Consider the following 13,958-nt stretch of genomic DNA (forward strand, 5'->3'; position numbering starts at 1 on the left):
AGTCATAAATGGGTCTAGGGGACTCTGGAGGTGATTTCTGGAGTGAGCCTAGGCAATATGAGTGGGGCACTGGGAGAGTCTGCTCTGACAGGCTTTACCCAGCAGCAGATCACGTAGGAAAGTTATCATGTTTTCAATTCACTGTCCATTCTCAGTCCATCAGACTGGGGCTACCTCACCTTTAACACCCACCCAGTGCTTACCAACCTCAATCTTTCTCTCTCTCCAGGGTGCAAAGAGACTCGGGCAACAGCATCTAGCTAGAATGTAGTTACTCTGTTTTGTGGGTATCTATTTATCTTAATACTTATATTCAAATTTGGGCCAGCACACTGGTTTTATATTATAACAATATAACCTTTCCATTAAAGATAACTATAAGGGAAAAACTGTCGGTCTGTAGAAAACTATTAAGTGTTTTACAATGTTAAGGGCTATGGTAAAAGATGATTCATAAATGAGTGAGGTTTAGGAAACACTTTCTTTGTGGAAACTCCCTCTCATAACTGTCACACAAAGTAACTGGCCCACGATCTTGCTGCTCCTGACAAGTACAGAAAAAGTGACACTCTGTTGCCCTCTTCCCTGGAATGAGTGAAAAAAGAGACTCCTACCCCACCCACCCACCCCCAACACATGCCCGTCCTTTCTGGAGAAGATCTGTAGCCCTCCGTCTGCCCAGTCATGGATTAAAAATGAAATTCGTATCTAACAGGTCTAACTTTAGCCACAGGAAACAGGAGCACTTGGGGGATCCAAAGAGTTAGCCAAGCTTTGTTAAAGGATGGGCACATTATCTTTTCTGAACCTTCTTCCTTCCCCTTTTTGGGAGGGGAGGGGTGGAGGCTAAGCTTTGGGGAGTGACCGGGAAGTGAGGCCTGCTGGATCTGTTTCCTGGTCAGCTGCGTGGGAGGTTTCACCCCTCTCTGTTGCCACTGTCCTGGCTCTCAAATTTATGCTACATATCATTAGGACCAAGTGATGCCCACTTTAGGGTATATTATAAAAAATATTTTGATGATGAAAATCACTCAAATGAGGAATTAAAAAACCCTCTATGTTGAAAATGTCTAGACACCTTCACCACAAATACAAAATGCTTCTGTGAAGAAAAGAAAGTTTAAACCTAAGTAGTTTTTAAAACTTATATTTGTATATATTTTCTAGCTTTCTTACAATGTGCACAATTTATAGGTCTGCTTTATAAATTTTCATCAGAAGTTGCCAGGTCACAAGTGTCGTTACTCTCTTATCTGATGCATAAGTAGCAATGTAGAGAACAATTACCCAGTGGTTACTTATTTTTTAAGGTCACGAACTAACTGTATGACCTTAGGCATTTCACATTCCTGCTCTGGATCTCAGTTTCGTTATCTGTAAGATGAGGGCATTGGACCAGGTGACCGCCAAAGTTTCCTTCTAACATCGTATGCGTGTATGACAACACGTAGCCAAGGAGATTGCTGGGTAAGGGGCGGGGGGAATGAGAATGGCACAGATTGGGAAACACTTTCTAGAAATAAATATGATATTCTGTTTTTGCCTCAAAGTCACAGATGACAATAATCCTAGCTGTAAATTATGTTTTTGAAACACAATGTCTGTGTCCAGATTCCAGCATAGCCCAGTGCACTACACAAAGAAGGTGATCCACCAATGTGTGCTGAATGAGTGGACAAAGGCACCTTCCCTGAATATCTTTTGAGGACTCAAGGCTAATGCCCGATTATTTACAACAGCCAAGATATAGAAACAACCTAAGTGCCCATCAGTGGATGAGTGGATCAAGAAGACGTGTGTGTGTGTGTGTGTGTGTGTGCGGTTAAAACAACAAGATGCCATTTCACATCCATCCATCAGATTGGCAAAATTAAAAGCCTGACAATACTAAGGGTTGGAGAAATGAGGATTCTCATCCAAGGCTACAGGGAGAGTTACAGACTGGAGAGTAACTTGACAGCTTCCAGTCAAGCTGAGGATAGGCATGTTTTCCTGCCCAGCATCCCACTTTTAAGGACATAGTCTAGCGTAATTCTTGCAGGTGGTGGGCACTTAGAGGCCTGTACTTGAGGGATGCTCAGGATGTTTATAACAGCAAAGGACTGGACATAACAGGAATATCTTTTAGTACGTAGATGGAGTATAGGACATGCACCAACATTTCCATCAGTCAAAACCCATCCATCAATCAGGCTCCTCCTCTCACACATACCTGCCCAGACCACTACGTTGCACGTGGATATACAAAACACACATCAGCTCCAACGCTGCTAGTTCATGCCTCCTACCTGACTCATGTTTGGATAGCTGCATTTGTTTCCCTATAGTTTATTTTGATCCAACCAGAATTATAAGCACACCGGGCCTCCTTGCTTCTAGACTAGTGGTTCTCAAAATTTTTGGTCTCAGGACCCCTTTATACTTTTAAAAACTATTGAGGGCCCCAAGAGCTTTTGTTTATGTTGGTTATATCAATATTTGCACTATTAGAAAATAAAATTAAGAATTAAAAAATTTCTTTCTTTTAAAAAGTAATGAGTGTATTATTACTTCTTAATCTAATTATCAAATTTTAATGAAAATTAACTATATTTTCCAAAACAGAAAACGTAGGGAGAAAAGCAGCACTGCTTCATACTTTTATAACTCTCTTTAATGGCTGGCTGCACAGAAGACAGCTGGATTCACATATCTGCTTCTGTAATGAATCTGTTGTGGTGTGTTATTTTGGTTGACGCATACGAAGAAAATCTGTTCTGTAGTTACGTAGTTAGTACTTTCTAGGTCTCAGGAACTCCTTGGATCACACTTTAGAACCACTGTTTTAAATCGCCCTACATTCTGCCAAAAGTTGTCTTTCACACAAACACAATCATGTCATTTCCCGCTTCCCTCAAAGCGTGAATGGCTGCCTATGGCTCATAGAGTTAAGTCCGAATTCTGCGCAAAAACCCTTCCCATTTAGCCAGTCTCGTGTCTGTCCAAACTCCCTTACTGCTCTACTTTATATACTGGTACTCTACCCACCTCCAGGTACACACGCATGCCTGTCCTGTTCTGCTTGTTCGTGCCTCTGAGCCTCAGCTTTCCTCCTGCTAAGACTCCTGTGTATCTCTTATAACCCCGACCAAAGGTCACCTCCTCTAGGAAGCCTTCTCTGATTCACCCTTCCCTTGGAGTTTACTTTTTTGTGTTTTAAATACTTATTTTTTGAATAAGTAATTGAAGTGCATTGGATTAAATTCCAAAAGGGTATGCCGTACAATAATAAGTAGACTTCTTTCCCACATCCATCCCTTCCTCTCCCAGGAGGCAACCATTGTGATTGGTTCCTTCTACATTTTTCCAGAGCTGCTCTAGACATAAATAGGCTAGTCATTTCTTTTATGCAAATGGCATCATACTATATGCACTGCTCTACACTTGCTTAACATTATAGCTTGGACATCAAATTAAAATTGGCCTCATTTTTTCAATAGTTGCAAATTACATTTTTAAAATGTACTATAGCTTATTTATTCAGTCCCCCCATTAACTGGATACGTATGTGGTTTCCAATCTTTTGCTGCAGCAAATATCCTTCTATAGAAATCAATCTACACATGTGAGAGACTCTGTGACATTAATATCCAGGAGTGAAACTGCTGTTTCCAAGGGAACGTATATTTGTAAGTTTGATAAACATTGTCAAATTGTCCTCTATAAAGACTGTTCTAATTTATACTCCCACTGCCATGCATGAGAGGTCCTATTACCCTTGCCAAGCAGTGTTATCCAACTTTTTAATCTCCGTCAATGTGGTAGATGAAAAATGATACCTTGGTTAAGTTTAAATTTATATTTCTCTAACAAGATCAAATCTCTAGAGTTATGCTATCCAGTATGGTAGCCACAAGATACATGTGGCTGTTTAAATTTAAATTTTAATTAATTAAAATTAAATAACATTTAAAACTCAGCTCCTCAGCACTAGCCTCATGTGAAGTGCTCAACAGCCATCTGTGGCTAGTGGCCTCTGTGTGAGACAGTGCAGATACAAAACATTAGTATCACTGTAAAAAGTTCTACTGGACGGTGCTGCTCTAGACCTGCACTGTCCAATGGCTACCATGAGCACACACGTGGGTACTGAGCACGTGAAATGTGGCTAATCTGAAGTGAGATGTGCTCTAAGTAGATAATAAACACTGGATTTCAAAGACTTAGTATGAAAAAAAGAATGTAAAATGTCTCCATAATAATTTTTATGTTGATTATATGTTGAAATGCTAATATTTTGATATACTGGGTTAAATAAATCATTAAATTAATTTCACCTGTTTCTTTTTACCTCCTTTAATGTGGCTATTAGGAAATTTAAATTTACACATGTGTCTCACATTCTGTTTCCATTGGACAATGCTGCTCCAGAGGGCACAGTGCCCTGTTAAGACCTGGATTTTAGCATTTTTCCTTTTACACAGAAATAAGTGTAGTTACTATTGCTATAAAGAAAAACAGACTCATTGGAATCTCTTTTTCCTCCTAGCCCTTCCCTGCCCCATGCAGACAGGGTGGGCAACAAAAGGAGAAAGGGCGGCAATGATCTTGATGACGAACAATCAGCCCTGAAACAAACCAGTACACGTCCCACCTGGGCGGCCACAGGCAGGAACCAGTGGCATCGCTGACCCCAAGCAGGGCCTGATTTCCTGGTGGCTGTTAAAACAATGCACCAGAGAACAAAGTGCCTTCAAAACTAAGAATAGAAGAATGGCTCCAAATAAGATTTCCAGGACTCTGCGGGAACAAATTCCTCCCCTGCACCGACCCTAACCCACCTTCCACCCCTTGGCTTGACCTGGCCCCTTGGCTTGACCTGGCCCCTTGGCCTGACAAATGTCCTGTCCCAGCCCCAACCCCCCTGCATTCTCAGCAGTCTGTGCACACAGACTGAGGGACAGAGTGGAAAGGGGAGACCCAGAGAAAGAGGTGGGCGGCAAGGGCTCTGCCCTAAAGGGCTGACGCGACAATGGTTCTATGGTTGAGATATAGCATCTATGTTTCCATCATCTGTGTCTTTAGCTTTGGCTATGAAGGTCAAGAAAACAGTTTTCACCCTTGGATGGACACTGGCAAAGAGGGATGGGTGGACCACTTTGTCCCCTGGCACTGACGTCTTTTTGCCTGTGAGACAGGGTTTTGTTAGTAGGAAAGAAACACGAATGGCAGTTAGGTATAAACAGTCCATGATAGTTGCCACTACGATTAAAAAATACTGTCTATTGTAGTAAACTCAAACTATATCTAGGCAGAATTTTTTCTAATGTTCAATTACCTTTTATTCTACTAAATAAACCAGTTTTAACATTTCAGTGCATAGTCTTTCAGACTACAAAATTGTGTATGTTACATACAATGATATAAACATGCTGTTTTATCACATTTCATCTCACTCAAAAATAAATACAGTTCTTCCATGTTAAGAAAAAAAAAAGAAAGAAAACAGTTTTGCAACATGATCCTTCAACTTGATAGATCAGAACATTTTCTATCCAGGTACTGAGGGAATGAGACCTAATTGTATCTGAGCATAAGTCATCTGCCTGGAGGAAAATATTATTTTATTACCATTACCATCATCATCATCATCATCATTAGCTGTGTGCCTTTGAGCAGGTGAAATAACCTCTCTGGGTCTCAGTTTTATCATCTATAAAATATGTGAGCTTTCCTATCTCATCCAGTCAGAAAGTTCTGTGACTCTATGCACATGCAAATGAACTATCACCAACACCTTCATTCTCATTCTCTCGCTGCTTTAAAAGACACTCATTGGGCAACTAATATGAGTTAGACCCTGAGCCTGACACTGGCATACAAATATGGAAAAATGCTTCTTCCACTGGATGAAGTGTTTAAGAGATGGAAGGAAAGAGAAGAGGGCGGGGATGGAATGAATCATTAGAGCAGAGTTCTTTACCTGGGGCCAGGGGTCTGCACAGACATTTTCACAACTATGTGCAGTTTTCTAAAGAGAACATTCCAAGATGCATGTGACCTCAAGAAGGCAGGGGGCTAGTGATGTAAAGAAACTATGAGAGGCTAATTACCACACTAAATTCTTAGCCCATGGTGGGTACCTGAAGAGTTAGCACCCAAGACAGTGCACAAGGTGCACATGGGGATAAACACACAAGGGATTTGAACCGGAGCCTCTTTGGTGCAAAGCCCACTCTTTCCCCTCACATCAGGGATAATCTGTTTGCACACGCCTTCTCCCTGCTGCTGTGTCTTTACCAGTGCTCCCCTTGCTCACGTCAGAAGATCACAAGCATTTAACAGGCCAAGACAGTATCCCACTTGTTTGACCTGGGATGACTGTACTTGCCCAAAGGGGGGGGGGGGGATTTGAGGGGGAGAGTTGGGAGGAGAGAATGAGATAACACATGTGAAACACTCATCACTAGTTAGCATCTCAAAGGTACTAGCAGATATTCATTCATAGAATATTTATTTAGGACCTAATACATGCCAGGCCTTAGGTTAGATGTTTTCATCATCTTCATCACTTATTAGTACCATATTTATCTCCCCCAACATGGCAGAGTACTCCACATAGTAGTCACTCAATAAATGTAGGTTGAGTGAGTAAATAGTGATGATCTCTGTGGTATATTAATTTATTCTTCAGCAAACTTTTATGTCCTTCCCTGACCTCCATGGCTTGGTACTGTGACTTGCTCTGGCCAGTGGAATATGGATGGACAGGACAATGTACCAATTCTGAGCCTAGGCCTTAAGAGACATTGCGTATTGCTGCTTGCTCCTCTGGGATCTTCTGACCTGCACAGGAGAAGAATATACACATGGGTAGCTAAGGGACCCGAATGGGGCAGACTATGCAGCCAACCTGCACACCTGTGAGCATAGGAATAAATGCTTGCTATTGTTTGCTACTGAGTTTGGGGTAGTTGTTACTCAGCAAAAGCTGACTGAGATATACTCCTTTACCCACACCCAGAGATTTCAGGCAGAGAGTGGCCCTGGCTTCTCTTATGGTGCGATTTCAGCAGTTGGGTCATTTTGTGGCTCTCCCTACCCCATTTTCTCTAGGTTGGTAATGCCCCATTTAGAGAAGACAGTAGAGGCTACAAAGACCCATATTTTGGCCATCTTGGCACCTGGCACAGAGTCAGGCACAAAGCTGTTTCTCAGGCAGTGTCTGATGTATGAAAGGATGGGCCGACTGTTCATTCTGGTGAGAGGAGCCCTGTCAAAATCACAGCAGGCAGCAACTTGGGCCTCAGATGCTCAGAGCCACTGGCTCTGCAGTCCTCAGTCTGGGAAGTGGACCTGGTGGTGACACAATATCATTTCAGACCATATGCAGTAGACCAAGGTGTATTTATTATAATGTGTTTTAGGAAACACATTATGATGTTTAGTGACTCTAGGGCTCTTACTACTTAGGATGAACCTAAGGTCAAAACAAAACAAAACAACTAGACATTTTAAAGAAAAACAGTAAGTGAAAAATAACAGTAAAAGTGGTATGTGGATATGGGAAACATGACCGAAGTTTAGGAAACACTGATCCTATTCAAGTCTCATTTTCCTACAAATCACAATCACAGTCATAGCTAGTATTTTTGAACATTATCATAAAATGCACTGTTTTAAGAGTTTCACAGATATTATTTTATAAACTTTTCATAGTATTGGAAGCAGATATTATATCATCTTCATTTCGCAGGTGAGGTAACTAAGGCTCAGAAGGAAAAGTAAAGAACTTGCCCAAGGTCAAGTGGCAGTGAGGGTGTGAACTCAGAGTATCAACCTCCAGGATCCAGCTATGTCTGTCTCTATTGGAGAACCTGGTACCCAGGGAAGTTCAACATTGCCCAAGGTTAATGCAAAACCTAGAACCCCAAACTCTTGACTCCCAGACCAGTGCTCTCATCCCTGCTCCATGAGGAACACTGTGGTGAGAACACCTGGGGCTTATGGCAGGGGGTGAGTGGGGTCTGCTAGAGACAAGGGAGAGAAGTGGTAAATGCCACAAGGAAGATTTGGGAGGGAAGAGATGGGGACATAAACAAGGCTGCCAAACAGAGGCAGGGGCTCAACGGATGCAGAAAAGCTAGACTACGGACAAAGTTATTCAGAAAAAGAGGGCTGACAGAGCAAGGGTTGGCACACAGGGGCTGCTTTCTGAACTCCTCCCAAGAGACCCACCCACTGTGGCTTCCCTAAGTGACATCCACATAGTCTATATTTAGGTCCTAAAGTCACCCATTGTTTCTCTCCTGGTGGACACTTGGGGTCACCACCCTGGCCTTGCACTTTCCGAGTCATACCACTGAGTGCTCCATCAAGACAAGCCTTTTTTAGGATCTGGTTTGAATCAACTTCCCCTTCCATGGCTCCCACTTGGCCTTCTGGGAAAGCTGTAAAAATATTGCTGGAATCAGGGCTTTAAAATGAAGTATTGACTTTTCTGCGTAATATGCTGCTTTCTTCCCTCCACAAAATCAAATCAGGGCATATTTAACTCAGGATATAAGATGTTTCACAGCCGTATTGTTGCTGAGCCCTTACACACTAATGATTCATTTCTCTGGGAGCCACCAACAGCTATGGTCAATAAGACCTGGGACATGGGTCACGTTCGCTGAGTGCGGAATCTGTGCTAGGCACTGTCTTGAATCACTTCATTTATTCCTCATGACAACTCTATAAGGTAGACACTATTTTTTTTTTAATATTTATTTATTTATTTAGGCTGTGCCAGGTCTTCATTGTGGCACGCGGGATCTTCATTGAGGCATGTGGGATATTTAGTTGTGGCATACGGACTCCTTAGTTGCGGCATGCATGTGGGATCTAGTTCCCCAACCAGGGATCGAACCCAGGCCCCCTGCATTGGGAGCACGGAGTCTTACCCACTAGACCACCAGGGAAGTCCCAGTAGGCACTATTTATTATCCCCACTTAACAAGGAGATTCAGAGAGATTTGGTAACATGCCTGGGATTGCATGGCTAGTAAGAGGCAAAGCTGGGGCTCAAATCTACATCTACATCTATGTGGTTCTAAAACCCATGTCCTTAACTGTTACACTCTACCATTCCTCCACAGATACAGAGCTATCTTGATCAAATCTCAGAAGATGGATTTGTGAGAACTTTAAAGGGTTTCTCCCTTCCCATTCTCTCCTTCCACATCCAGCTACCAAATGCCTTTCCCACACCCAAAGTCAACTCCTCCAGATCCTTTCTCTAGAGACTCTTGGACCCAAGAAATAAAAATTCATTCAATAGTATTTTCAAGAGCAGAATAAAGGTCAACAGCCAGCCAGCCAATTACATTTTGAGCTCCAGTCCATATCCTCGGGAAATGTGTATGTAAAAGCACTTATTAAATCATTTGACTTTGAAACAGGGATATGAGAACTATTTTTCACTTTTTGTCAAAAAGTCATACCTTAGACCCATATCAGAGCTAAAATGAGTTTAGAGACATCTCTGTTTCACAGGTGGGAAACTGAGTCCAGAGAAGGCAGCAACTTGTCTTAGATGCCTCTGGTGTAGGTGCTAATTGGACAGAGGCAAACATCCACCAGAATGAGCTGATTTGTCAAAGGATTGGAAAGCAAAGTGTTACTGAAGATACTGCACTTGATAGGAGATATAAGAAGGGCCCTGTCATTAAAATCATCACGTGTGCTATGGCTATGAATGTCATTTCTGGCTCCATTCTGCCTGAGCTTGAAGCCTGATCCACTACTAACCAGATAGCAGACCATGGGCAAAGTATTTATCCTCTCTGCAACCCAGTTTTACCATCTGCAAAGTGGAGGTAATAATAACAGCCAACCCCTATAGTGTTGTAAGAATTTCATGAGCTAATGCAAGTAACATGAAAAGTATCTAATAAATGTCAGCTATTATTGTAATATTTTTAATTAATGCTGAATTAACTATCCCTGAAGTGTATTAAATCATTTAAAATGTTGCCAATTTCCATATCTCAAATGATCAAAAATTATTCTTTACCAGGTGAGCGAATAGCTAGGTGAGTGAGATGGGGAAGGAGAAAGACAGTGAAACCACTCAAATCACATGAAAAGATGTCTATAATGGCCATGTACAAGAGTTGGAATTTGTATTGCAAACATCAGTCTCAGAAACATAATTCTGATGAAAGAAACAGAAAAAGCAATGGGCATTTTCTTTAAAAAATAACTTTGGCTTATCCAAAGTTTTAACACTTATCCACAAACAAACAAACAAACAAATAAAAGGGACAGAGAGAGAGTAAGCTTCAGGGCTCCTAATCATTCTTCAGTCCATAGAAACATAACATTTCCAGCTGCTCCTTCCGAAATAACCCAAACAGGCACCAATACTTTTAATGAGAAAACCAGTGAGTCTGAGTCTCCCCTGATATTATCTGACTTCATTTTCCCAATGATGAACACATTCAAAACACCAGAATGTTAAGGAAACCTACAAAAAAGTTGCTTCACAAAGAATGAACTTCCAAAACTGAGCCTAGCCATCTTCCAATCCAAAGAAGAAAAGGTCTTGGAAATCCACTTTGCTATTTAAACACACACACACACACACACACACACACACACACACACACACTTTTTCCTTCCCATTTAATGAAAACAGGTCTCTTAAAAAAATTAAAATACTGGCACCATGGAGCAAAGAATGAAAGTCCCCCTACCCTTGCTCTCCTCCAATCACAGATGCTAAAGGAAGCGCTGACAGCTAGGCACTCCACTTAACACACCATCTCCACCAAGCACAACCAGTTGTGGTCTTAAACACAACCACACAGCTCTCTTCTGATTCATAGTACAGTGAGGCAGAAGTGTGCCTCCCTCATCCCAGGTGCTCTTGGCGGCTCTCTGCTCACTTTCTTGGGAGATGCAGATAGCTGCATCCTCCCACACCTCAGCTCCTGGCATGGCCCAGCCAGGCTTGGGTGGGAGTTGGGAGCCCGTCTCTCCCTGGTCCAGCTGCAAAGGAGCTTACCTGAGCATGAACAAAGAAGCAACACCACACCATGGGGCGCTCCGACCTCATCCACCTGGAGTCCCCGGCCCCTAACTGCGGCAGAGCCCTTCGGACGGGATACTCTGAGCACAGCAGAGCATGGTTTCCCTCAAGGAACTCCTCCCCACTACTTGGGCTGCCTGACAGGAAGTGACAGGGGGCCATAAGTTACATTGTCAGAAGCTGAGAACCACACCAGCCCAGAGCTCCCCACCTCCGGCAGTTTCCTTGCCGGCTGCTGTTGCTGCTTTTTCAGAGCACTCTGCCTTCTGGCATTCAAAGGCACACCAGAAACTCAGTTTCTGGCTGACAATCCCCAGCCTGTGAGAAACAAACAATGCTTACTGGGTCCCCACCTAAAGCCATGCTTGGCATTCTGGCAGCTCTAAAGTGTTCACTGCCAGGATATCATGCTTTGTAGACCCAAACATTGGGGTGAAATGGATAGAGAAGGGACACTGGGAGGAGAACTTTGTATGATCAAAGAGGAATCAACAGTCCACTTGAACTTCACCCAAGAGCCAGGGTCCTGCCCAGCATACAGAGCCCATACTGAATCCCAATTTCATAGCAACTCAACAAATGAGCGTGACGGTAAACACCCCACTCAACCGTGCATTTCATTTTTCTTAGGCAAATTTTCTCTTCAGAGCCCATTCAAAATAACTGCTTCTGGAAACCTCCTTTTCAGCTTTTAATGTGAATAACAAAGGGCCTTACTGCTCTTCTCAGAGTTATTATGGAAACAACTAGTGGCTGACATTTCTCATTTTATGAACTGGGGATCTCACGAATGAACACCTTGCCCCGGTCCCCTGCCTTTTACAAAGCTCAGACTTATTGGGTGAGATAGAGTGTCTCACATGAACTACAAGGTTTCAGATGAAAACTATGCCTGTTCAACCCCTCCCTACAACAAATCAACACCCTCACCCTCCCTGCACAGGGGCAGAGGGACTCAAACCCAAGGAGACATACATAACTCCAGTGTAGCTTTCAATTCTTGATTTTTATTTTTTAGTTCTCTAATGGGATAGTATTTTGTTTGCAAAAATCTTTCTAATTGCAACTTTTAGCTGCAAAGATTTAGCTCAGGATTTCCCAAGGCATTCTTACAAATGCACAGATTTTTAAGAGCCTTTGCCTGTCTCAGCCCTGAGTAAAGTGGGGGGCTCAGCAAAGAGAGAGGGTTCATTTGAACAACAAGCTTCAATCCAAGAGTTGACTTTAGAGCTTATAAGAAAGGCTCTCCCCATTCTCAGGCCAGCAGCCTGGACCCTAACATACGGTCTCTGAAGAGTGCATTACAAAAGAGCACTACGGAAGGATGCACCAGGCTCTGGTAGTACAAAGATGAACCAAAGATGACCGGAGAACAAAATAAATGCTGCCAGGAATTTGCAAAAAGTGTTGAGGGAGCCAAGAAATAACTGAGCCTGGCAAATATATTGTTTTGTGGGGACAAAGTCTGGGAAGGCTTCTCAGAGCAAGAGACACATGGGCAGAATTTTGAGGGGTGTTCTAGGCAGAAGAACTGGCAAGGGCAACAGCAGTGGGGTGCAGAACATAGGGTGCTCTGGAAGAAAGGCAAATGTTTTGAAAGTACTGCTCTGACGGGCTTGGGTCTTGCTTCAAAGAGCGTGACAGGGGTCCCATCTGTCTGGAGAAAGAAGGAAGTGAAATCTCTGTGAAAAGGCTCAAGCCTTTCAGGCAAGCATCTGGGTTACCTCAAGGCCTACATGTGGTACCTACTGGGTCAGGCACCCAGGAAACACTCAGTAATGTGTAAAAGTCAAACAGTGGTGTCCACAAAAGGTGTGCTTCAGCTTGTCCTCGGGATTCCCTATTTTCCAAAGCCAGACTCCCCACAAAGCAGCCTGGGGTAAGTGGTGCTACTCGGGGGAAGGGGAGGTGTTCCTAAAAAAGGCTTCTTGCTCTAGCCTCCTGCATAGAAAAGGTCCTGATTCGTACAGGCCTGTAAACAACCTAAGATTAACCAGCTTTGGTAGTAACTCAGCTAATGAAGAATGTCAATTCCCTGAGGACCAAGGATGTCAATCCCCCATTGGCCCAGGCACTCCTCTCCTGGAGGATTTTCCAACAGCCCCTCTGCAGAGCCCCAGCTGCCAAGGCCAGGATCTACTCCAGTGAGGAGCCAAAGGAAACCTGAGATGACCATGGGGCACTAGAGTTTCTTTCTTTCCTGGGGGAGGAAGGGCACATTCACATGAACTAATCCTAGAATGATTAAGCCTAACTTCCGGCTGCTGACTGTGAATGAGAAAGAAGAACCGAAACCCGTGGGCTGCAGCACTTCATGGAAGAGGTGAAACTAGAGTGGGCTGCAGGGCAGGTAGCCATGGAGGAGGGAGGAAGGGCGGGAGGACCAGCAGACGCCCTGGCCGGAGATAAAGGGCACAGCCTGCAAAAGGGAAGGAAAGAACGGGGCGCGGCCCTTCCCTCTGATGCCCCTGCTTTGACCAGAAGCAAGAGCTCCAGTAATGAAATCAGCCATGCAGAAGGCACCTCGGAGGAACATTTCCATAATGAGAGGTTCCTGCCCTGCAGGGCTCAAGTTCATTTTGAGCGTTATAACGAGAGCTTATACAGGAACGGGATGTGGGTTTTCTCGATGTGGCATCTATGATACTGTCGAGTATTCGAACATGTTTTTCTACTGATTTTTAAATTTTAAAAGTGACATAGTGTCATTATAATACATTCAAACCATACAGAAGTATATAGTGTAAAAAGTGAATCTTCCCAAAGGCCCCACTTTCTTCCCTATCGCCATCCCATTTGCCAGAGGCACCCGTGTCAAAGACAGAGGTAGATGAGGGGTCACAAACCTAAATGCTCTCAGGGCTAGGCGGGAAGGTACATGAAAGAAGAGGCCTGGCAGGCAATG

At 43.4% G+C, this 13,958-nt stretch overlaps 1 protein-coding gene across 4 annotated transcripts in view; it reads right to left on the reverse strand.

Annotated features, from left to right (window-relative positions):
* The window catches only part of ARHGEF3 (Rho guanine nucleotide exchange factor 3), a 309,373-nt gene that overhangs the window by 161,746 nt on the left and 133,669 nt on the right, over positions 1-13,958 (reverse strand). The window contains exon 1 of one of the 4 annotated variants that reach the window (XM_059939954.1): positions 11,030-11,144. The exons of the other annotated variants lie outside the window; for them this stretch is intronic. Coding sequence (XP_059795937.1) covers positions 11,030-11,080 — 51 coding nt within the window. The 5' untranslated portion in view covers positions 11,081-11,144. Of the gene's footprint in view, positions 1-11,029; positions 11,145-13,958 lie in introns of those variants that run through there. 4 annotated transcript variants of the gene reach the window in all.

Source organism: Balaenoptera ricei, chromosome 11 (genome assembly GCF_028023285.1).
Source record: "Balaenoptera ricei isolate mBalRic1 chromosome 11, mBalRic1.hap2, whole genome shotgun sequence".
Taxonomy (NCBI): Eukaryota; Metazoa; Chordata; class Mammalia; order Artiodactyla; family Balaenopteridae; genus Balaenoptera; species Balaenoptera ricei.